The 23,025-nt window shown below is 44.4% G+C and overlaps 1 protein-coding gene across 3 annotated transcripts in view; it reads right to left on the bottom strand.

The window, feature by feature from the left end:
- The window catches only part of WNT11 (Wnt family member 11), a 31,214-nt gene extending 8,389 nt beyond the window's left edge, over nucleotides 1-22,825 (bottom strand). For 2 of the 3 annotated variants that reach the window (XM_083882483.1, XM_083882481.1), the window contains exons 1-5: nucleotides 22,722-22,820; nucleotides 19,441-19,663; nucleotides 10,310-10,545; nucleotides 9,425-9,702; nucleotides 7,610-7,902 (exon numbers count right to left, since the gene is read on the bottom strand). In XM_083882483.1, coding sequence (XP_083738609.1) covers nucleotides 7,610-7,902; nucleotides 9,425-9,702; nucleotides 10,310-10,545; nucleotides 19,441-19,523 — 890 coding nt within the window. In that variant the 5' untranslated portion in view covers nucleotides 19,524-19,663; nucleotides 22,722-22,820. Of the gene's footprint in view, nucleotides 1-7,609; nucleotides 7,903-9,424; nucleotides 9,703-10,309; nucleotides 10,546-19,440; nucleotides 19,664-22,721 lie in introns of all 3 variants that reach the window. The other variant, XM_083882482.1, reaches the window with a different exon arrangement.
- Nucleotides 22,826-23,025: the final 200 nt, after the last annotated feature.

Here is a 23,025-nt window from a genome sequence, read left to right as displayed (position 1 = left end):
GCTGGCTGGACAAATCCCACTCAATATGCCTGTCCAAAATCTCCCCTTTCCAGGCCTCATTTGCAGAAGCACTGCAATACACCATACAGCCTCATCATGCGGGTGGCTCCTCAGCAGAGGTTGTGAAGGAACACCCCAGAACTTACAAGAGTCTTCTCCCAGATGGAGAGTGGGGATTTTAATTTTTAAAGCTAGGGGGAGATGATAGAATTATTTTGGTAGGAAAAGACCTCTAAGATTTATGAAGTCCAACACAGCAGTATCACACAACTTCATTGTGAATCCGTATTTATTCTGTCCCATCAGCAGATAGAAGTATACATGCTTTTTTGGCTGTACAGCTGGCACCTGGCATCCAAGTTGAGGCCAACTCTGTACTGTCACCCACGATTACATTATATGATGATAGGGACAAAAGACCCACTGGAACCTCGCTCCACCAGTCCTATTGATAAGAACTTTTTTTATTAAGACAATAAAAGAAGTCATTCTGGGGCACGAGCAACTGCCTTCCTGGCCCAGTGCATCTCCCAGTAGATGAGGGAGATGCTATTACAGGAGTAAAACATAAATCTGAGCACTTTCTGTAGTCCTTTTTCTCATACACCACCAGCACCTGGGCTGCTGCTTTAGGGATGATAGAAGGGATGTTTCTTCCTTGACATCTCATCCCCTTGGCTGTGTGACTCCCTCAGCCTTTTCTGACCACAGGGAAACCATCTGCCTTAATGAACTCCAGCAGCCCCAAATCCCAGAACACAGTACTGCTGTGTAATGTTTTTTTCTCTTTTACATCAAATTCCTTTTTTTCTTTGGTGCCTCTTGCTCTAGTGATGTCAAGTAATGCAGCAGTATATAAAAGAAAGAAAGAGAAAAATAATTCAAATCCCTCAGGATATATATGTAACACAATGGACATTCCTAAAAGTATATCAAGGTCACAGCTTCATATAAGATTTTGAGGGCAGAATCTTATCTACTTTTAAATTGCATTCTCATCCACAAAGAATGACTAGAGACTGACACTAAACAACTGTACTAGAAAGTGCTATCAATAGCATATGTCAGTGAGGAGATGTCAAGAGAGATCCTGGAACTAGCCTGCATTTTTATTCATGAGGAGTTGGGAGTAAGCTTAAAAATTTGGGGCTAATGCTAGGGAAGAAGGACTTGAAGACACTTTGTGACAGTGGATTAAGTTGCAAAGTAAGCAACACACTTTGAGAAAGATCCAGCTAAATGTGGGGATGTTCCCAGGGAAGCCAGAAGTGCAGTTCAGAAAGTAGAAAACAATGAAGGAACTGATTTAGAGAAGTATGTTAAAAAAGGTGTCTTTTTACCTCTATAAAAGATTATTGCAACAAGGAGAGAGAAAAAATGTTCTTTATATGCCAAGGAAAGAGGACAAAAATTATTAATTTTATTTTAGATTATGTTTAGTTTAAATTTCGATTAAGAAAAGACTGAGGATAGTAAGACCCTGGAACAGGTTGTTTAGGGAAACTGCTTTTCAGAGCAGAGTAGAGAAACATCTTCAGTAACAGCTTAGGTGGTGTCAGTTCAATCTTGCTCCTGAAAAGATCAAGATCCATGGAAAATCATTTCCAGACCCAATTTTCTCTAACTCAAATGCCATTTGATTGCAGAGGGACTAGATATGTTTAAGAGAACAAGATTCATTATCCATTGCAAATTTACTGTGTGAAATTATTCTTTTCACAAATAAATTTATTATTCACATTATTAATCTGTTCAGGAAACTTTATGATCAAATTCAGGTCTCTCAAAGTAAAAGGAATTCAATCTTCTCCACACATTAACTAAGATAACAAAAAAAACCCACAGCTGGCCTAATTACTGAAATGGACACCAGATGCAAGCACGTTGCCCTGGGAAAAAGGAGTAACAACTAAATAAGGTGGGAGGAACAGGAATCTAACGTTTTTCTGACTTTCATAAAATCATAGAATGGGTTGGAAGGAACCTTTAAAGGCCATCTAGTCCACCTGCCCTCCTGCTATGTACAAGGACATCTTTAGTTACAGCAGATTTCCTCCAGTTCTTCTGGGACACTCACAAAAACATTATTTGATATTTCTTATTCAGAAATTTTCAGATCTCATAAAATATAGGGTAGCACATCTGATAACTGTTCCAAAAACAACTATCATTGAACACACTATAACATACTCAAAGCTCATCTTATCCTGTGCCCTCACTAACAGAAACTAAAAGAAGCTGTAACAAAAAACAGACATCAAATGCTGTTGTCTACCCATAACTACTACTCTTCCCCAGCTACATATGAGTTCTTCTGCTAAAAAGTTTCATTGCCTACATAAACAAAGAATCATAGAGTGGTTTGGGTTGGAAGGGAACCGTGGAGATTATAGCATCATAGAATAGAATCATTAAGGTCAGGAATAACCTCCAAGATCATAAAGTCCAGCCCTGGACTCAATATCACCAAGTCCACTAAACCATATCACAAAGTGCCATGTTCACTCATTTTTTAATCACTTTCAGGGTTAGTGACTTCCCTGGGCATCCTGTTTCAATGCTTAACTAATATATCACAGAAGAAAATCTTTTTAATCTTGAACCTGGACCTCCCTCAGCACAACTTGAAGCCATTTCCTTTTGCCCTATCACTGTTTCCTGGGAAAAGAGACCAACCATGGCCTGATTACGATCTCCTTTCAGGGAGTTGTAGGGTGTGATAAGGCGTCCCCTGGGCCTCCTCTTCTCCAGACTCAACAATGCCAGTGCTCTCAGTCACTCTTCACAGGACTTATATTCCAGACCCCTCAAAAAGCCGTTCTCTGGACACACTCCAGCCCTTCAGTGTCTGCCTTGAAGTAAGGGGAACACTAACACAGTACTCAGGGTGCAGCCTCACCAGTGCTCAGTACAGGGGGTCAATGTAGTCCAAGATCAGCCTGTTCCGACGCCCATGCCATGAGTAGGGTACACTTTCCACTGGTTGTCCCAAGCCCCATCCAGTATGGCCTGGGACACTTCCAGGGATGGGGCAGCCACAACTTCTTTAAACAACCTATTCCAGTGAACACCCTCACAGGGAAGAATTTCTGCCCAATATCCCATCTAAACATGTTCTCTAGCAGTGGGAAGCCATTCCCCCTTGTCCTGTCATTCCAGACACTTGTCCAAAGTCCCATTCCAGCTCTCTTGGAGCCCCTTTAGGCACTGGAAGGGGCTTTAAGGTCTCCAGAGCCTTCTCTTCCACAGGCTGAACAATCTCCACACTATTACACAATACAAAGCGTATTCTTGGGAGAGCAGGAAAGAAGTGGCATCAAGGGCTGTCACTGAGCACTGAACACTGAGCAGCAGATGCATGCTCAGCCAACTTCATGTATGTTCATAACCAAGATAGCATACAGCCTAAGACTTGTGACTAATATTTTATATTGCAGTAAAGAAAGGATCTGTGAGCAAGGAGCAGCCACCAGAGAGTGGCCACGTTCCTTGTCACTGTTAGGCAACTGAGGAGTGGTGACTGACCAACCCAGCTAGGCTGCAGCACACTGTTGCAGCCTGATTTCTGCAGCCTAAGAGAGCTCCTTCCCACATTGGGCTTGATTCCAAGACTTCTCTGGGAAAGACCAGTAATAAACAGCTCTGTTATCTCTGCAAGACTTCATGCATGGCAGAATTTCCCTTTCATTGGATTCATTAAGGAGTCTTAAACAGCCTTTGAAACATGATACATTGCACCCCACTTATAAGCGAGATTCATATTTTTGCTTCTTTTCTCACAAAAGAGATCTCGATTTTATAATCTGCCATTATTTTTCATTTACTCAAAGCTGGTAGGGATTTTTTCAGGCAGGAGCAACTGAACTACTTTGTTAAAAAATGAAAAAGTGCTTTTGTCTAAGAAATCTCTGATAAGGGGAGTATTTATATTTTTTCCCAGTGGTTGATTTGTTGTATTGAAGGTCTTATTTGCAGCTTCACAGATCAGTTTTTTAGACTTTTCTCCAGACCATTTTTAATTGGTTATGAAAGTATGATGGTGGTATTTAAGCACACAGAGTTTAGCTGGGGTCAATGTGGCAGTAAGTGTTGTTTGCAGGAGACTTGGATACCGGTTGCAAAAATCAGCTTCTTAATCAGCTTTTCAGCACTTCAAAGAGGCCTCAGACCTCAGGTTTGAGTTTAGTTCCCTGACTTTGAAATCTGGATACACCCTGAGCACTTGGAGGCATGCAGATTTCCAGACCATTTCTAAATTTCAACAAGCTAAGAAAGTCCAAAAGTTCTTAGAAAAATTTTCAGGGTTGTTCTGAAGAAGGCTTTGAAATCCTTTGAGGAAAGACTCTAAAAGGCTTTTGAATAAGTGGGGGCTCATTTCTTGAGTGGATTTTCATATGGTTCATCTACAAAGTAATTCCCTTTCCTGCCTGAAAAGCACACATTTAGTCTATGTAATATGATCCCTCACATCAGAAGGATCACCAATTAGATTATCCCTTCCACCCCTCTGGCAGTGGGATTGTTTCCTGCAAAATACAGCAAAATCCAACACATCCAAGGTGTTGCAACTTGGATCAACCTCTGTCCTGTTTCCAGTGTGCTATGAGCAAGAACCAGACCTTAGAAAGAGGGAAGAGGAAAAGGACTTTCCCTGGATATGCTGCAAAATTGCTAAATTTTTGTCACAAAAAATGCATCAATATGAATATTTTAATCAAGGAACAGGAAAAGGGTGTGTTACTGGCATATTCCCTCCTCCAAATCCCTATGGAGGCAGAAACCAGGACTGGAAAATACTGAAGATAGCCAGATCAAAGTCTCCTGGGCTGTGGCCGTAGGAGACTGCACTGTAACAGCCCAGACATGGACTGACCTCTGCACCCAGGAAAAGGCCAGAAAGGAGATGGGAAGGTGGTGAAGGAGAGTAAACCAAATGCGAGACCACTACAAAAAACACCCCTTTTTGACTTCTCTGCCATGACTGGCCTTAAAAACTAGACTACTTGGAAACAGCAGGATCTACCTACGGAAAATTTTGATGTGCATAAAGATAAAATATTCCAATGCCTCCAGGACATGATTCATTAAATAAAAACATGTTTGAGCTATTCCCATGTGAGCATTTTTACATCTTTTTGGAGTAAGCATGAACTACACTTTGCCATGCCCTCTCTCTAAAAGCATTCCTTTTGTACTCCTTCTACCTTATCCCTGTCACTCAGCGTTATCTCTGCAGCCCTGCAGCAGGCTGGAACAGAGCCACCACATTTAAAATGCATTTAGGCACCCTCTTCATGAGAGAAAAATTGCAAAGAGAAAAAGTCATCCATGAGAGGAGGAGGCTAGGGAAGATCCCCTCCCTTTCCCTGCTCCCCCCAGGAAGCATGGACCAATCTTCACTCATACTGTGTATATTTTACACTTATTTCCTTTAGCAATTTAGTTCAGGAAAGGAGTTGCTATGCCTTGTATTACACATGCCAATTTTGAGACATCAGGCATCTTCTCAAGAGCCTGCAGATGGGCTGTAATGAAAACAAGCCCAACTACACATGACCTTAAAACTTGGCCTGAGTGATGCCTGAAGCTCAGCACAGAACTATCTCACCCTCCTCCCCTCCCATGGCCAGCACCATCTTCCATATCTGAGAATGAGAAGTATTTTTTGACGAGTTCCTTTTGAAAGTCATCCCCTCCTGCCTTAATATCTTGGTCTTCTAAATCCTCACTCAATCCCACTTCCTGTGGACCCTTGGCTGGCAGGTTCACAGTCATGGCTGTCGTCCAACTCAGGATAAATGAACGCCTGCAATACACATTTTCCTTTCCTCAGAAGAAAAAAAAAATCATTCAGGACCTTGACATATTTTTCATCCCTAGATGGAATAAAAAGTTGAAATCTGCTTTAAAATAAGATAAGATGAAGAAGTCACACCTCCCCGTCCCTAGAAAGGATTTTAGCTCTTGGAAAATGTTTTACCTCGCAAATCTGTAATGAATTCAACTTTGTTTTGACACAACCTGTCCATTTAATGCAATTCCTATAAAACTAATTTCCAAATAATCTTCACCAATTTTTTCCTTGCAAAACAGAAAGGCACGACAAAGAGGTCTTTTTCAAGGTACAAATAAGTCAAAATCCATACAAATCCACAAAAACTTCACTTCCACTCAGATGACATTTTCCTTCAGATACTAGTTTCAATACATGCTTTTCCCATGCTATTCTCAGTGACTCATAAACATCTTCACTTGATAATCAATGCTGCACTGCTGAACTGGTGATAAAGGCAAGGCTGGTGTTCCCACCATAGAGCTGTCAGGTAAGTGCTGTTGTAGAGCAGTTCAGCCATTCATGTCAGAGGATACAGGATATTAACTTCATAAAACATCGGGGACAAAAAAGACAGTCTTGTCTCACTCAGCTGTCTTATCTACTGATCAGCTCCACCAGTTAAATTCTGATGCAGAATCACAGAATCATTTAAGCTGTAAAAAGCCTCTAAGATCATCAAGTCCACAGCACTACCAAGCCCACCACTAACCCATGTCTCCAGCTGCCACATCCCCACGTGCATATATTGTTTTTCTTGTCTGCATTTGGGTCATTTCATTCCAGCAAAATCTTCTCCCCACTGAACTACAATGGTCCAAATACCATTACATCCACTACATTAAAAGGAAGGCATCCCAAAAAAGGCAAGGCACATACTCCTTGCCCCTTGTCTGAGCCTCCACCATGAAATAACAGAAAGAGCAAAGAAGAATTATGAGAACTATCTAAGAAAAGCCAGCAAGATAGCAACTAAACAGACAGGTTGAAATCCAGCCATTGCAGCCACCTAACAAAAATTAGGAAAATACTGGAAACACACACTTTTTTGGCTGTTGATGGGTCAGCTCTAGAGAGATCAGATGAGTCTGCCCATCTACAGATGCTCAGATTGTTGAAATGTTGAATTAGTTTGTCTTGGAGGAAATTAAACAGATGGTGGGAAGAGAAAGACATGTCTGTTGCCTGTGAAAGAGGACAGTATGCTACCCAGTGGAGGCTGGGTTTGACCATAATGACCTCAAATCCCTAATATTAATGCAATAAAGAAATACCTTGGCAGAGTCATAAGCAATACAAACACACCTGGACTTTTAATATGCAGTAGAATAAAAAATATAATCTTTGTAGTTTGGGGGGTTTTTTAAGGCAATCTAGCAATGCTGGTTCTAACTGTGTTCACATTTGCCTGCTTAAGGGAGCCTTAGACTAGCAACTCTTCTAATCAGCAGTGGCTGCAAGAAATGACAGAGACTCAACACAGAATAAAGCAGCTGCTTGATCCTTACAAGTTCCTGTGGAGGTGAGCTGCCCGGGGAATTTTGAAATGTATCTTATGCCTGACTGTGTAATGGAAAATGTGTCAGCAAGCCCTGTCTTGGCTACAGCCACCATTAACAGGGTTAGGCATTGGCAAACCAAATTGTATGTTGGATATGCGCTTTACCTGCATGTATATGTCACCTCCTCGATTGCCCCTTATTCATACGTGTTCCCCTCTTGCCCTTTCCTCTTTGGGATCAGAGCACAGCGAGCACCCACTGCAGAAGTCCTCACCTGTCCTGGGTCCCATGTGACCCCACTTTTTCATTCTTCATGCAGAAATCGGGTGAGCTCTGCAGGTAGATCAGCTCTGTCTCTTTAACTGGCCTGATGTCAATATCCTTTGGTACAAGGTACTTGCGTGTGCCCATGGGCCGGTGAACAACCTTGGTGGCAGATAAATATTTGGTTTTGAGGTCCAATGCAATGTCTCGCAGTTCTTGAAGGCCTTTCCAACAGGTCTTGATAGAGCATGACCCAGAAACTCCATGGCACTTACATTTCATTTCAAGAGAGGCTTTCAAGACCTGCAAAAAGGAATGCAGGAGTTAGGAAATGCCCTTGTCTTACAGCCAAACATCCCACAAGCTTGCTAATGAAGGTACTTCCTCAGCAGGAGCTGCTATAGAAAAATACTGCTGTTCTCATTTCTGCACAGGCAGTCTAGAGTGGCTACTTTGCAAAGTGAATGAGATCCTACAGCTCTTTGATGATCCCTATCAGTCTAGGACTACTTTTATAAGGGCTCCTTTGCAGCCAGAAGACAGAGGAGTATTTTGAATTTTGATCAGATATCTATATTGGGCTGCATTTCCACCCTCTAAATTCCTAAGGAGATGAATATCAAAGCATTCCATAAATAGATAATTAACATCAATTTCAACGTCCAGCAGCTCTGGTAAGAGAGATGTCACGGCTTTTGTTGAATTTTGTTGAATTCAGTGCACTCTCACCCTCCCTTTCTGCTGGTCACAGGGCCAAAATAGCCTTTTACTTTGATTCTGTACTATTCTCATTTCAGTGGGAAATGGCAGGGTGCTGCCAGGAAGGGCTGAATGCACCAGTCATGGCAACACAATGTCCCAAACAAAAATTTGCCCTTTGCAACTGAAACAAAACCTCAAGACTTTACCAAAAAAAAAAAAAAAAAATTTAAAAAAACCCCAAAAAAACCCTGAAAAATCAAACCCCAAGCAAACAAACTGAATAGTGTGGGAATAGTAGGGAAAAAAAAAAAAGAGCCAGGGAGGGAAGGAAACTTCAGCATGGTTCTGCTCTGCAAAGGTGGACTCAGCCTGTAGCTACACAGCAAGCTCCCAATGAGCTCAGCATCCTTCAAGTTTGTCTGCACAGGCATCCCTGGAAGGATTAAGCTGTGCAGTAAGAGCTGTCTATGGAACCACTGGAGTTCCAGAGATGGGTGCAGGGGTCAGTTTTATATGCTGCCCCATCCCCCCACCCCCCCTTCCCAAATCCATTTCTTCAGCTGCATGGAGGGCTGCTATAGGGATTTGCACATCAGTGCACACCAGGCACTGCACATGGTAAATATTATCCCTCCACTGGATTCAAGATGTTAAAAGCAGCTTGTGCCAGATATGAGAATAATCACTAGCATAGCAGTTTAAAAGAAAAAGTTCCTCCCTCCTGGCTGCAGGATGGCTGGAGGCAACTGCTGCTGGATGCATCTGGCAGATGATAATCCTCCACATTTACACAGCACTTCACCCACACAAGGCCCTTGGCAGAGCACAGTGGGACCCATCCCCACCACACCTCCTGGGGTAGGCAAGCCAGAGCCAACCTTGGCTGTGCAACAGGTGGCAATGAGATATCCCACTCACAGTTAAACAGGGCTGATAATAGCATTTGGGACTTTCTGAGGCAGAGGGTGAGTGACTCAGCCACCATTTTCAGCAGGCCAAAGGAGTTCAGAACAATCTGGGAGAAATGTGCTCCTTTTGCTAGCTGATAGAGACCCTGACCCTCACCGAGTGATCAACGCTACAGATGATTGTACAAGTACAATAACTCTTGTGGATTTGTTACCTGTCTCCCTACTTCACTGTTGTGCAGATGCATCAGTTTATTGGCTTGTGATCCTGATTTTTTCATCTTCATGGGAGCATCTGAAAATTTGGACCCCATGATAAGACCATAGTTGAGGTTGTCTGCACATCCTCCCCATCGATACCCAGGTCCAGGTGTCTCACCTGGGATGGGACCACAGGAACAGCCAGGGAGGTCCCCGGTGGTGCAGGCTCTGGCAATGGTGTGGCTGATGGCAGCAGCAGAGAGGGCATACACAAATGCTGACTCCCTTGTGCCTGAAAGAGACAAGAACTCCAGCTCAGCCTCCTGGACCAGATAAAGGTTCCCCAAAAAGATGCTCACACAGTCTGTGTCTCACAGAGCAGCCAACACACCAACTCACTGCAGCTGAGTTGTCCCATGGCACCACTAGTTTGGAGCACATCTCCTAAGTGAACTCTTCAACATAAGACAACATCCCAGCAGGGCAAGGAATCACATGGATTTAGGCATTTTGTTCATTGTGGTGTGATTTGCTCTTGGAGCACATGGATAAGCTCTTCCATGGACTCCTGCCTCCTTTTGTCCTGTGCTTGTCCCATGACTCCCAGTGATATGAGCAGACCAGAATGGTGGTCTGCCTTGTAAAAGTTGTGGTAGACCAGGTCTTGGACCCAAGAGCTTCTGGGCACAACTGGCACTGTAATGATGAATGTGGTCTCAGAGAACCAGACAAGTAGGCTCTGTAGACCCTCCATGGCCTCCCAGGAGCAAGACCCTTCCTATCTCCAGCACACACACACACACATACACACACACACACACACACACACACACACACACAGACACAAAGGCTCAGTTGGTTGGGACTCCAGTCCCAACGGAGCCAGCAGTGCTGTTTACCTCTCTCCAAGTCCAGCAGGTAGTTAGGAGCCAGCTCTATTGAAGAGCAGTTCCACCGCATGTCTGAAAAGGTTTTACGGCAGGTCTTTATCACTTCCCGCGCTGCCTGAATGATGGTCTGCATCAGCTCCAGGTTGCTGCGGCACAGCTGCACCTGAGAAACTACCAAGCCTTCAAGCTGCTTGCAGTGCTGGGTTTGATTCAGAGGCAAAGCCAAAGGAGTCTTGGACAGAGCTCTGAGGAGACAAGCACATGCAAAAAAAGCATTAAAACACATTCTAGTCGCCTACGTTTACCTGACTTAATTAAAGCTTTCTGTAAATAGGTGCCTGGAAAAAGCTGGTGAGAAAAAAGAGCAACTATGAAAAGTGATTTGTCTCATATAAAGTAGGCATTTAAGGAAGGTGGAAAGAAAGCAGCGTGCAATTCTCTCTGTTATTGAGGGGAGTCTGTACAAAGCTCCAGGGGTGTATGTCAAGTCAACTGGATGTGTAAATCCTATGGGGGGGTTGTTTGCTGAAGAATGAAGAGCACAGACCTCCCAACAGAGTGAAAAATGACCCATCAGTTCCATGATAAAAGAAATCTGGATCTTCCAAGACTGTGGCATTTGGAAAAAAAAGTAATGTTGGTGTTATCAGTATTTTGCATTCAGCATCTGTCTCACACACTCTCAAAGGATTATGCTAAATGTCATGTAATTAATTATGGAGAAAATCCCCTGCAAGGCCCAGGGAAAAATCACCAAATTTGCAAAACATATGCTTTCACTTAGAGTTAATGCCAAGGGCCTCCACTGATTCAATCACTATTGCACATAGATAAGTCTGTTTCTCTAGTCTCCAAACACCATAGTGCAAAAACTCAGTGGAATGTGTGCAGAGAGAGTACCACAGTCAAATCTGAGAAAGGATCCATGAATGCCAGCACATATGTTATCACAGAAAAATAGAACAACATCCCACAGTGGTGGTTCTTCTACTGTTCAATTACTAACTTTTCCAGGTTAAAAAAAAAAGAACAAATGCTGACCTACATCTTACAGGTCTGTACTCTTCTTCCCTGAGCACCCACAACGATCAGCAGAAGCCTGGTGTGTAACTCTCTTTGTATCTTTATGGCTTCATTAGGGTAGTCATAAAAGTTATTCATTCTCATAAAACAACTTTTCTAGCTGGCTGCATGAATAATCTGATGGCATCTGATCCTGGCAACACAATTTTAACACATATTTCCTTCTCTCTTTGTTAAATGTGTTAGCTTTCAGATTCATCCCAAGCAAGACATCTTGGTTAGTTTGGCTTATTAGGCAAAGACATTTTGAAGTTCATTTCACTTTATTACTGTAACATCCACATTCTTCAGAAGTTAAAAGAGATGGAAACAGAGCTAAAATTGAGCCCTAACCAAAACTGGAGGTATTAAATCCTTGCTGGGGATGAATAGGCCTGCACTGACAAATTCCCATGTGACTGGAGTTTGGCATTCCTGGCACTAGATAATCAGTGGCAAACTTGGAAGGGCACCACTCTGCTAGCTATATAAATATATACTTCATACACGTATTTAAGAGGTCTGTTAAACACACTGCAAGCAAAAGTCATTGCCAGTGAATTTCAAGGGAAAGGAAAAGGTGGTGGGCTTGGCAGTGTTAAGTTATTGGTTGGACTCAATGATCAGGGGTCTTTTCCAACCTAAATGATTCTATGATTTAATCATCAGAAATTCTGCCCTGCAGTCCATCTTGGTCCCATACACACTGGTGTTCATGCAATGTTCCCTGTTTGGAGAGGGGCCCCTCCAGAAGGCAACTCATTCTGCCTTAGATGTGAACTTGAGCTGGTGGAGAAAAAACCTGTTGGTAATATACTGGGTGTTCAGTTATCTCAGAGAAATCATGTCCTTGAAGGTAGAGACATGAGTCTCTGAATAGTATGACTGTCACCTGACTGCAAACCTCTACAGTGTGGACCTCACAGTAGCCCTTCAGGATCCTTCTTTAGCTCATGGAAAGCAAAAAGGCACATCTAGGCAGTAGTTGACTTTTTGTGCTTTTGAGATCTATGGTAAGATACCATCATGACTTGGTGCTCATTTTCTGTTCTATATAGGAAACCCAGCCACTGAGCAGGGACACAGACATCTGAATGGTATAAGCACAGAGCTGAATGAGGTATGTCCAACCCCTAGCACTTGACACCAGGAATCTGTGAAAACTTATCCCAGAAAGCCTATCAGCAACTCCCAGGAATGAGCTGAAACACAAATCAGGCAAGAGGCCAAAGCAGCTCATCAGTAGTGGAGTATAAATGATAAATACTCCAGCACAGCATGTCCCAGCAACAAGGGAAGCAGGCAGGGTGTGGCAGGAGCATTGAGAGAACTTTACAGCCTGAGCTTCAGGCAAACGAGGAACATTCCAAGTCTCGAGGCTGTACTGAGGCAGCAACTCAGTTTTCTAATCAAATGTGTTGGGTGGCACTTGAGAGGCCTTGGAATGTTTTAGCTGGCCCTCCAGAAGGATGAATATATCTCCTAGGTCCTACACCACATTTTCTGATCCTTTATACAGGTCTCCTCCTTAAAGGACCTGGAAGGCTACACAGAGGTACCTCTATCTTACCATTACAGACAAGTCACAAATAACCATCTATTTGAATTACCTAGGGATGAAAGCAGAATTCAGAATGAAACTCATCCTCAGTGTGAAAAAACGGAATGTAATGCAATGAGACTGTATTATTGTAGATAGCTTGAAACGATCACCATTAGAGAAGCAGTTTTGAAATGCAGCAAGAAAACCATTTACTTCATGGAAGAGAGAAAATACCTTCCAATTGGTGAGAAGTAAGTAAATGGCAGCAATGGCTGTTTCTCATAGAATGAGCTGAGCTCCAGGAAGTCTATCAAGAATAAAACTGCAGGATGCAGGAAGGTGTTTTCTGAGCATCTCCCAGGCCTGAACTTCATGTCTTTGCTTATAAGAACCTATAATTGGAAACATCTCCAAGTGTCAGGAGGAAAAATTAAAAGGCAATGGAGATGGAAAAGAAAACTCAATGATTGTAGTCACTTGCTGAGACTGAAAAGTTCATTTGTAAATCACAGATCAGGAATGTGAGAGGCCTATTAGGTCATCTAGTCCATGCCCTGCCAACCTAGATTTGCCCAGGCTCTGTCCTACATTTAGGAATATCTTCTCCACTCCATGTCACTCTAAACCACCTCTGTGGAAATGCACCACCTCTCCCTGCTTCCTAAATTCTGGCAGCATCAGGGGATAAATACCCACTGCTTGCAATGGCATTTTTGGGATACTATGTCCATTTATGGAAAGAAAAGCTCCCCCCAGGAGAGGCTGGTCCATGGTAGGATTTGGTGGTGGGTCTCTGGCCTATCTTCACCCAGTCACCACAGGGAGGGAAACTGGAGCCAATGGGGCATAGCCAGCCTGAAAATCCAGCCCTCAGGGACATGATTAGAAGAACATCCTTCATTCCCCAACCTGGAAAAAAGAAACTCTGACAAACATCTTTCTGTGGACTCACACCCTTGATCAGAAAAGGTGATTTTACCTGCTTTCACCCTGGAAATGCTATTTTTCACTGTTTCCTCCTGATAACATCGTGCTCTTCTCACTTAATTCTTCTGCCCCTCCTTCATTCTCCAGACAACCAAGGAGTGGTTGTTTCAGGGTTTTTTTAAATATATGTATTTGATCCATCCCTTTAAATAAACAAGACCTAAACCAAACATCTCCTGATCTATATATAAACACAGCAGGTCTTTCAACTGAAGTTCTGGATGCTGACAGAAAACTATGAACATAATTACAGAGGAAATATGCATAGATGGAACATGACATTCGTTGACTCTTTTAATTATCTCAGGCAGATATTAAATTCATTTGGAAACATTAATGCTCTGCAGTGTTAGGTTCTTTAAGAGGAATGGGTCCATTCCTACATGTCTGGGCCCCATGAGAGGACTATTCATAGGAACTGCAGGTTAGGAAGAAGCACCTTCAGATCTCAGCAGATATCAGTGAAAGTCATACATTATTTGGTTTACAAGGTACCCTGTGAGTAGGACACTGTTCCTGGTCAGGTCAAAGGGAGAAAAACTCCTTTAAATGAGCAGCAAATCATTAGTGCCCTTTAAAACATCCTTGAAGGGTGGAAGAATCTTCCCTCCGGAGGCATCTCCCCACTCTCCCTTCTGTGACATGATCTGAGAAAGCTCACAAAGGGACTGTTGGTGAAACCATAAACTTCTGCTCCAAATTACCAGCTGTGCTTTCTAAACTTTCTGAAAATGCATCCTTTTCAATGCCTATTCCTAAACCCCTTAATCTTGCAGGGATGTGGAGGACACAAAAAGGTTTAGACAAAATTACATGGCTCTGGAGAGTGAAGTGTGTGGTAAACATTAATAGAGGCAAAGATTGAGGGTTCTTTCTGTATTTGATCTCACTGAAGGTTTTTAATCTGCAGGAGCCTCATTTTCTCAGGTTTTAATCTGGAAAAGGCTTGCAGGGATGTTACAATAATATTGTCAAAGCTCCTGGTAGTCAGAGGCAGCCCATGCCCCTGCCATCCTGCCCTGCATCAGTTCCAGTCTGGGGACCAGAAGTCCTGGGAAAGACACCACATCCCCTGGTAAATGCAAGGGCTTTTCAAATAGAGAAGTAGGATTTATGTGGTTAAAAAAAAAAAAAAAAAAAGAAAGAAAGAAAGAAGAGGAAGAGGGAGAGGGAGAGAAGTGTGTGTGTGTGGAGAAACCAACCCTGAACGAAAAGCTTAAAATAAAGAACTGTTTTCAGATATGCTGCCAAATTCAGTGCTGGCAGTAGTGGGCACAAAGCCGTTGACTTCAAGCCCAAGCTTGACTGAAGTCAATGCCAGCAGTGAGTTGGCTCACTGAGTGCTGAGGAAGGCCATGGAGCTTTGTCAACTTTTCCTGCGCTGCCTATGGAGCGAAGAGCAAACTTCAAAGACATGGTACCCCCCTTTCCTCACCCCCAGCCTACTCCCCTCCTGCCATCCCCATCCTGCAGTTCTTTCACAGCAGCTCATCTAGCAGACCCTTGCCAGGCAGACAGTCTCCTCACAGGCGCCCGTGTCTCCAAGTCCCAGCTCCCTCCCACTACTGATTGAAGGAGAGAAGGGGGAGCTGCCAGGAAGCACAAAATCTTTCCATTTTCTCTCCTGCTTCTTGCTGGCTTCAGAATTGCTGCTCGAGGTTGGTGGGCTCAGGGACATCCTGTGTTCACCAAGAGGTGTGGTTAAGCTACCTTGTGCTTCTGAAGGGCTGCAATTTAACCATAGGAATTGTGCAGCAGTAGTTGGGAATGGGGCTCAGCTGGGGATTGCTCCAGAGCACAGAACGTGATTGGGTCACCACAGTAGGGACAGGCAGAGACTTCCCAAAGTGACCAAGCTCCACCTAAAACTGATGGTATTCCTAATGCCAGCACTTGCTGTCTTTGGCATTTTCTGCAAGCCATAAAAAAACCAAACCAACAAACAAAAAATACCCAAACAGACAAAAAACAAACAAAAGAAATCCCCACTAACCAAATCACTGGCTATATTTGTCTTATCTGCAACCACATTGAAGGGGACATTCCATACAGAGGGACAGAGGACATGCCAACCCCTGTGGAGGCAGAAGTGCCTCAGAAGCTACTCTGTGCCTGGATATCCCAACACCTGCAGACCTTTGGGGCATGCACATCTGGCTACAGCTCCCTCTAGTGCTCATCTGTTCCTCAGTTCTACCCAAGTAAGTTGCTCCTGCACCTGCTCAGTCAAACCCAAACTCTCCTGGGAAAGCTAAATGGATTCCAAAAGCAGATGGAGAAGGTGATAGAATTGCTAGATGCATTGGCCCTAAGACATATCTCATGGAAACCAATGGCTGCCTCGCCTTTCCAGGCACTGTGACAGAACAACACTGAGCATCACAAAATTATGTAACCTCCCCACATACCTTCTTTGTTCTAAGGATGGGAAAGTGTTCACAAAAATAAGATGCAGGGAATACATTGATGAGAAAGGCTGCGTCCTCACAACAATCCTGAAATAGTAAAGATCTGGAACCATACTCTGGAGCCATACTCTGGCTTTACACCTGAGTAGCTCCCTGGAGCTCAGATGAAAGAGCACAAGATATGAAATTTCTCCAGCAAGAGAAATGTATACAAGATGCTGACTGTCCACACACCATGCTGGATGTTTGGTGGGGCTCAGCACCAACTTCCAACAATGGGGAATCTGGACCACAGAACTCATAAAAATAAGCCAAGTAAAATAAAATAAATAATTCCTTTTTTACCTTCTCTCTGCTTTTACTAATTTTCAGGGCACATTTGTGTTACTGAGAAGAATGGTTGAAAATTGTGTTTTTCTTCTTCCCCTCCCCCTGAAATTACATCACGCACTGAATCAAAATTAAATTTCCTATCACCTTTCATATCAGTCACTCCCTCATCTCCAGGCTGGTGAAACTCACTTCCTTATCTCTCCCTTCCACTCCCAAATCTCCTTTGAAGCTTGCCTCCAGCACCATGCCTACAAAAATGACGCAGTGGGCAGACGGCTGGGAAAAGCCCACAGCTGAAAACATCACATAGCATTTCCCTCCTTCTTCATCCCGTCCTTTTCCCCCACCTTTCTGTTCATAAGCAAGAGAAGGAAGGAGCAGATTTCAATTGTACAGCACCCAGAATATGAGTCCAGGCTGAGATAAGCAGGTCTGAGGTATTACTTAGTATTTGGTACTCTGTTTGCCAAGAACTTACCCGTGCAATTTCTAAGGGCAGTCCCTGAGCCCCAAGGAAAAAGAGTAATGGGGAGCGGGGAAAAGTAGCCAGTGTTTCCATAGGAAAATAAGGGTGAGGAAATGAGGAGAAACAGTAAATGAAAGCAAAACCAAACAGAATTTTGTGAAATCCCAGCTGCCAGCATCCCAGTTGCAAAGTGCTGTGTACAGGGAGTGCAGGTCTCTGCCAGGTTTTAAACAGGTGTGAGGGGAGCTCCGTGGTGCATCTGCATGTTGTTCATGCTTCAAATACCACTTTAATCCCAGCTTTCATCTTTTCCACTCACTTTTTGATAGGAGGGATATGTCTGCTGGGAAGGGGAGGAGCAGCAACTGTGGTGTTTTGCCTCCAACAGCTTCTCCCCCTACTCATCCCTGAAAGCAACCCTTGCAGCTTAACCACTTAGCAGCCAAAAGGCTGTTTTTGACAGCAAAGCTATTTGGGACCTTGCCCTGCCTCCCAGAATTTTTTCATGTCTATGGCTTGTGACCATACTATCAGGTTCCCTCTGGAACTCATCTCACCCCTGCCTTTCAGAGGAACCCAAGCCCTTCACTCATGGTTAAGCACCTTGCCTAAGTAGGACACCAATGCCAAGCACATGGGCAAGTCCTTCCAGTCAGTCATGGTTCTACACATAAAAGTCCTGCTGAATCAGGGTGCCACAAAACAGCTGTATTTCTGTGCTGCACAGAAATAAATGCTAAGGAGTCTCACGGACATGTTGCTAAATATCCTGCAGAAAGGAGATGCCTGCCTTTCCTGATGCTGGATATAGACAGAGCTAAGAGCCTAAGTACTGGAGGAAGCTGGTGGACAGAAACAGCTGGGTTATGTAATAAAAAAAAAAGCTTTGATGACTACTACGAGGTGTAAAGCCAAAGCCAACCAGATCCTTACTCTCCTCTACTTCCAAGGTGGTCCTTAGAGTATGGAGACAGCAAGTGAAAGGTTATGGAATAGTTTGGGTTGGAAGGAACTTTAAAAATCACCTAGTTCCTATCTTCCTGCCATAGGCAAGCATGCCCCTTAAAAGATGCCCTAAAGTAGGTGACTATTCCTCCCACCTGACTATGTGCATTTAAACACTCTATGGAGAGATTCACTATGCTCCTCTTTATGGATATAAAAGGCAGATGTGTCATCTCTAGCAGCTCCCTGCAGTACACAGCATCAAAGGCTATCACTTAACATTTCTGTTGGATGTTTCTGTTTGGAGAAGATCAATCACCATCTGGAAGATCCTCTCTTCCCTGCCCGCATGATGGGCAGTAAAAACACTGGCTCCAATATGATACCCTAATTTGCAGATATCCAAATTTAAGCCTTTATAAAAGATGGCATAAGTGAAGCTTCAAATGACAATGATTGGAACAGCAGAATGGGAATTAGACATAGCATGAAATCTGTGGCAGAAGGAGCAACAAAGCAGGAACCCCTTACCCAAGTTTCGCCACCTAACCCAAAGATCCTTGCTTCAATGCACTACAGAGTCTTCCTGGCATTGTATATTACTGTGCCTTTTCCTCTACCAAAGATGTGCATTTGAGGCAAACCCATATTCTCTTATTTATTTCGTACCCAGCTCTAAACCCAAGTAGAAAAGACAGATCACTTATGAAGGGCATGAAACCAGATTGGTGTTGGAGTGTCCTGTTTGTTTATTTTGCAGCAAGCAACTAACTGATTGCTTGCTTAAGCAAAGAAATGAGATAGTGATGTTTTCACTTTGCAGTGACACTACCTCCAAGGAAACTCAATCCTGACTTGACTGCAGTCACTGGTATTTCTTCACCCTCCTCCCCCCTCCTCACCTCATTTTTAACACCCTTTGCAAAATCCAAAGGTTAAAAGGTCCACAAAAACCCCATGTTATCTGTCAAGCATCCCCTGTGGTTGGAGATGGGCAGCATTATCTCAGCTGCCATCCCTACTGCTCTCAATTCCTACTCAGCACAACCAGTGGTCCTAGTGGGAGAGTTTCCCAGCATAGCAGGAGCTAATGCTAGAAACTTCATTAAGTGGCTCATGTTAGCATTCAAGTGTGTGCCTTTCCCTCAGTATCAATGAGGAGAAAAAACACCCCAATGAGCCTAAACCATGCATATTTTAGAAATAAGATGGAGACATTGTTAGCATAAGCCCCTAGTACACACACTTGAAATCAATCAATGCCTAGAGAACTGCAGTGCTTGCTGCTCTTTAAACAGCTTTACAGCATGCCTCAAGAAGCAGTTGTACAAACAGGTAAGAGACCAGCAATTCCTACAAATACATTAAAAATGCAAAGATAGACACAGTTACTTACATCCATTTTATCCCATAGCAAAGCCCTGTCTGCAGAATCAACAACAGAAAACCAGCTAAGAAAAATCGCAGACTTGGCTTCATTTTCCCCACTTTCTCCAGCTAGCCAAAGGAAATCAGCTTCTCCAAAGAATTTTTTTTTTTTAAAAAAAGAGTCTTCTTAATATTTTGTGCGATGTATTTTCCTTCCGTTTGGGTATTGCTCGTTCTTGGAGATGAACGACCTGAAAGGAGAGAGAGAAAGAGCCTGAGCTACGTTTAACTCTGAAGTTTATTGAGTCACTGCAAGAGAGAAATCTATTATCCAAATTGCAAAGTAGTGGTTTATGAATCATGAAAAGGTTTGGATTATCCCTTCTCAGTCCCCTCCCTTGCCAAGCCTTGATACAACCTTCCGAGTCAACAGGCAGACAAACCGTATGGGTTGAATTACAGAGTTATGGTCTGATTGTGTGTTTCCATTTAACCCTGCACATGGCAAGACTTCATTCGCTGCTTCACTTTAGTGGGGTTTTTTTTCTTCCCCTCTCAAAAAAGTTTGTGAAACTGCTCAGGAAGAAGAAGAAAAAAAAAAGATCTTTAGATTAGCCCAAATCTTCAGCTATTCATCTCTCCCCTTCCTCTCTCCAGATTTCTTTTTCCTCTCTCTTTTTCTGCAGAGAAGACAAATAATAAAAACTGCATTTCCCTACTTAATAAAGGCGCCCTTGCCCTGCAGATGTTTCTCTCTGATCTGTTACAATAAATGTGCTTTACTCTTTACCTTTTGCTTTTCTTCTCACCTCATTAACTTTACCTCTCACTTCTTCCATGTCCTTGGCACCTGGAGCTCAGGGAAAAGGCTGCAATTTTGTAAACAGAAAATCCCATTTTTGTCTCCAGGGAACAGCCTGAAGGAGACAAAAAAGCTCTAAAGGATATCACCCCACCCCTTTTCTTTTGGTTGTTTTTTTTTCCTTCTTCAGGCCAAACAGATAAACAAACCAAGTGCAGGACTTAAATCCTTAGAGGGGTGCTCTCTGTCTCCAGGGCATGGCTTGCTTATTTTAGCAGCAGTATTAATAGCAGTAAATGGGTTTCCCTTCAGTTATTCACTTCAGACACCGGTCTGGGCTGCTTTTTGTGGTCTTTGCAGTGGTTTCCCATACCACAAGAAAGACACCAGTAAAATAAACAGAAAAACCTGTCCACCACATTGCATCTCTGGAGTCTCATAACACTGGCATACCCAAACTGTAACTGTGCAACCCCCACATTACCCCCTCAAAGGGGTTTGGGAAGGGACTGGGAATGGCTGGAGCAATCAGCTTCACTTTGGGAAACCTCTTACCCTGGAAAAAGGGTATTCTATCTGATCCCCAGCTCTGGATTTGCCCAGCTGCAGCTTTCTGCCTAAATATCCCCATTTGGGGAGCAATTGGGTTGGGGAGGATGAATATTTCTGAGTGTTTTCTCTGTCATCTGCAGCATATTTTTCTATTCAAGCTGCTTTTTGGCTATCCCGACCCCAGTGCCTGATGTAAAGGGTTACTAGAGAAGTGCTGTTATTACAAAAGATTTTAATAACCTCTAGGGGCGAGTTCCTGGTTCCCTTGAAGTCCGAGACAAAACTGACTGCCTACAAGGGAGGCAGGATTTCATTGCCATGGATTGTTTTTAATGCCCACTTGGGTTTGGGTTTGATGTATCCCTTGAAAGCAGTGCTCCCACGAACATCCAGGAATACATGCTTCTTGTTTCAGAGTATTTCTGTATCTTTAAATCTTTGGGAGCAGTTTTCTTCCCACTGCTTTACAAGCATACTGGAAACCTTCAACCCTTAATCCTGTCCATGCCTTTCAGTGTCTGTTTAGATATTTCAGACCCCTTATCTCACTCCTGTGAACTGCTGCACAACACAAGAATAGGGTGTAAAATGTCTCAGATGGTCTAAAAAGCCCCCACTAAACAAGACCAGCCAACACCATTTTCTACTCCTCCCTTCCCCCTGAAAAAGTCACAGATTGGGATTTTTTCAGTTCCTGGAGAGAAATGATCTAATTCCCCCATACCTACTCAAAGAACTGCAAGCTTTGCATGCAATTGCACCCTTCTTATTTGGAGAGGTAATAATGCCTTTTTCCACTCAGTCCAGCACAGATTACATTTGCAAGAGCAATTTGCAAGGGAATGGGAAGGACACACTTGGGGGCAGATGTGATGTTTACAGCTCTAGTGAGCTCTGGGTCACTGATCAAACCAACAGCAAAGTGGCCTGTGGACTCCTAAAAACAGGAGCTGCTTTTAACTCGGAACTCTCTTTGCTCTTTGCCTCAAGGCTGTTTGCAGCCAGCTCCACTCTGGCAGGCAGAAAACACTCCCATCAGACACCTCAAAGATTCTGGACTCAGGGATGGGAACAGGCAATTTTAATTGTACATAAACCTCTGACTATCCAGCTCACATTTTTCCAATTCTCCCATCCAGGAAACAAAGACATCCACCTGACTCTGCTGTCAACCTGCAGCTCTCTCCAGGAGCACAGTAGCCTGGTTTAGGGGTAGCACACCCCCAGATGACCTGCAGTGAGGAGTGGGAGCAGAAAAAACTAACAGAGGGTGGTGGAGCTGATTCCAGCTGCCTGGTCTCACCACTCCCTTGCTGCCTTCTGGATCTTCCTTCTCCCCAGCAGCCCCTGGGTGTCCCCACCACCCTGCAGCCTCCAGGACTCCTCTCCAGCTCCTTGCATTGCCGTGCACATTTGCAGCTCCAAGCCTCCCCTTTGCCTTCAGCCTCTTCCAGTCTCCAGTCTCCCTTCCAACTCTTGGGTGTCTCCTCTTCCCTGCAGCTCATCGGGCACGGCTCTCTCCACCCTCTGGGTCTCCTTCTCCCCCAGGTCCTCCCCTCTCTCCTGCACTCACACTTCTCCTCGCCGGGTCTCAGGTCTCTTAATTCAGCCTCGGAGTCTCCTCCTTCCTTGCATTCCCCCGGTATCCCCTCTCCCTTGCAAACTCCAAGCCTCCCCTCTCCCTCGCATTCCCTCCGTTCTCCCTGCCCCACGCATCCTCCTGGGTCTCCCTTTTCCTTGCAATCCTCCGAGTCTCCCTTCTGCCTCGCAGTCTCCGAGCCGCCTCTCTCCCTGGCATCTCTCCGGTCTGTTTTGCAGCTTCTAAGAATCCTCTCTCCGCCGAACCCCGCGGCGTCCTCCTCCTCCTCCTCCCCTGCATCCTCCGGGAGATGCATCCCCTTTCCTCGGGATCCTTGCCACGCCTCACAAACCCCTGTTCTCGGCCAGCCCCGCACCTTTGGCGTGTCGAGGGGCTCCCGGAGCCGCTGTCCCCTTTCCCACCTCTCCCGGCAGGAGGTCCCCGCTTACCTCCGCCCGGGCCGGGCTGCGCGGGGAGCGGGGCCGCTCTGCCGGGGCGGCCCCCGGAGCCGCCTTATATGCGGCCCCCTCGGCTTTGACATGCGGAGTGATGTCAGCTCGGATTAGCATAACAAAAGGCTCCGCGGATGCCCCCGCGGGCAGGGCCGGGGCTCCGCGCATCCCCCTCCCCGCGCCCCGTCCTGGCACTGCCCCCCGGGAGCGGGGCTGGCGGGGACACGG

The sequence above is a fragment of the Zosterops lateralis genome (assembly GCF_965231275.1).
Source record: "Zosterops lateralis genome assembly, chromosome: 2".
In the NCBI taxonomy this organism is placed as follows: domain Eukaryota; kingdom Metazoa; phylum Chordata; class Aves; order Passeriformes; family Zosteropidae; genus Zosterops; species Zosterops lateralis.
Note: the sequence above shows the minus strand (reverse complement) of the source record. Positions and strands in the feature narration are given on the sequence as shown.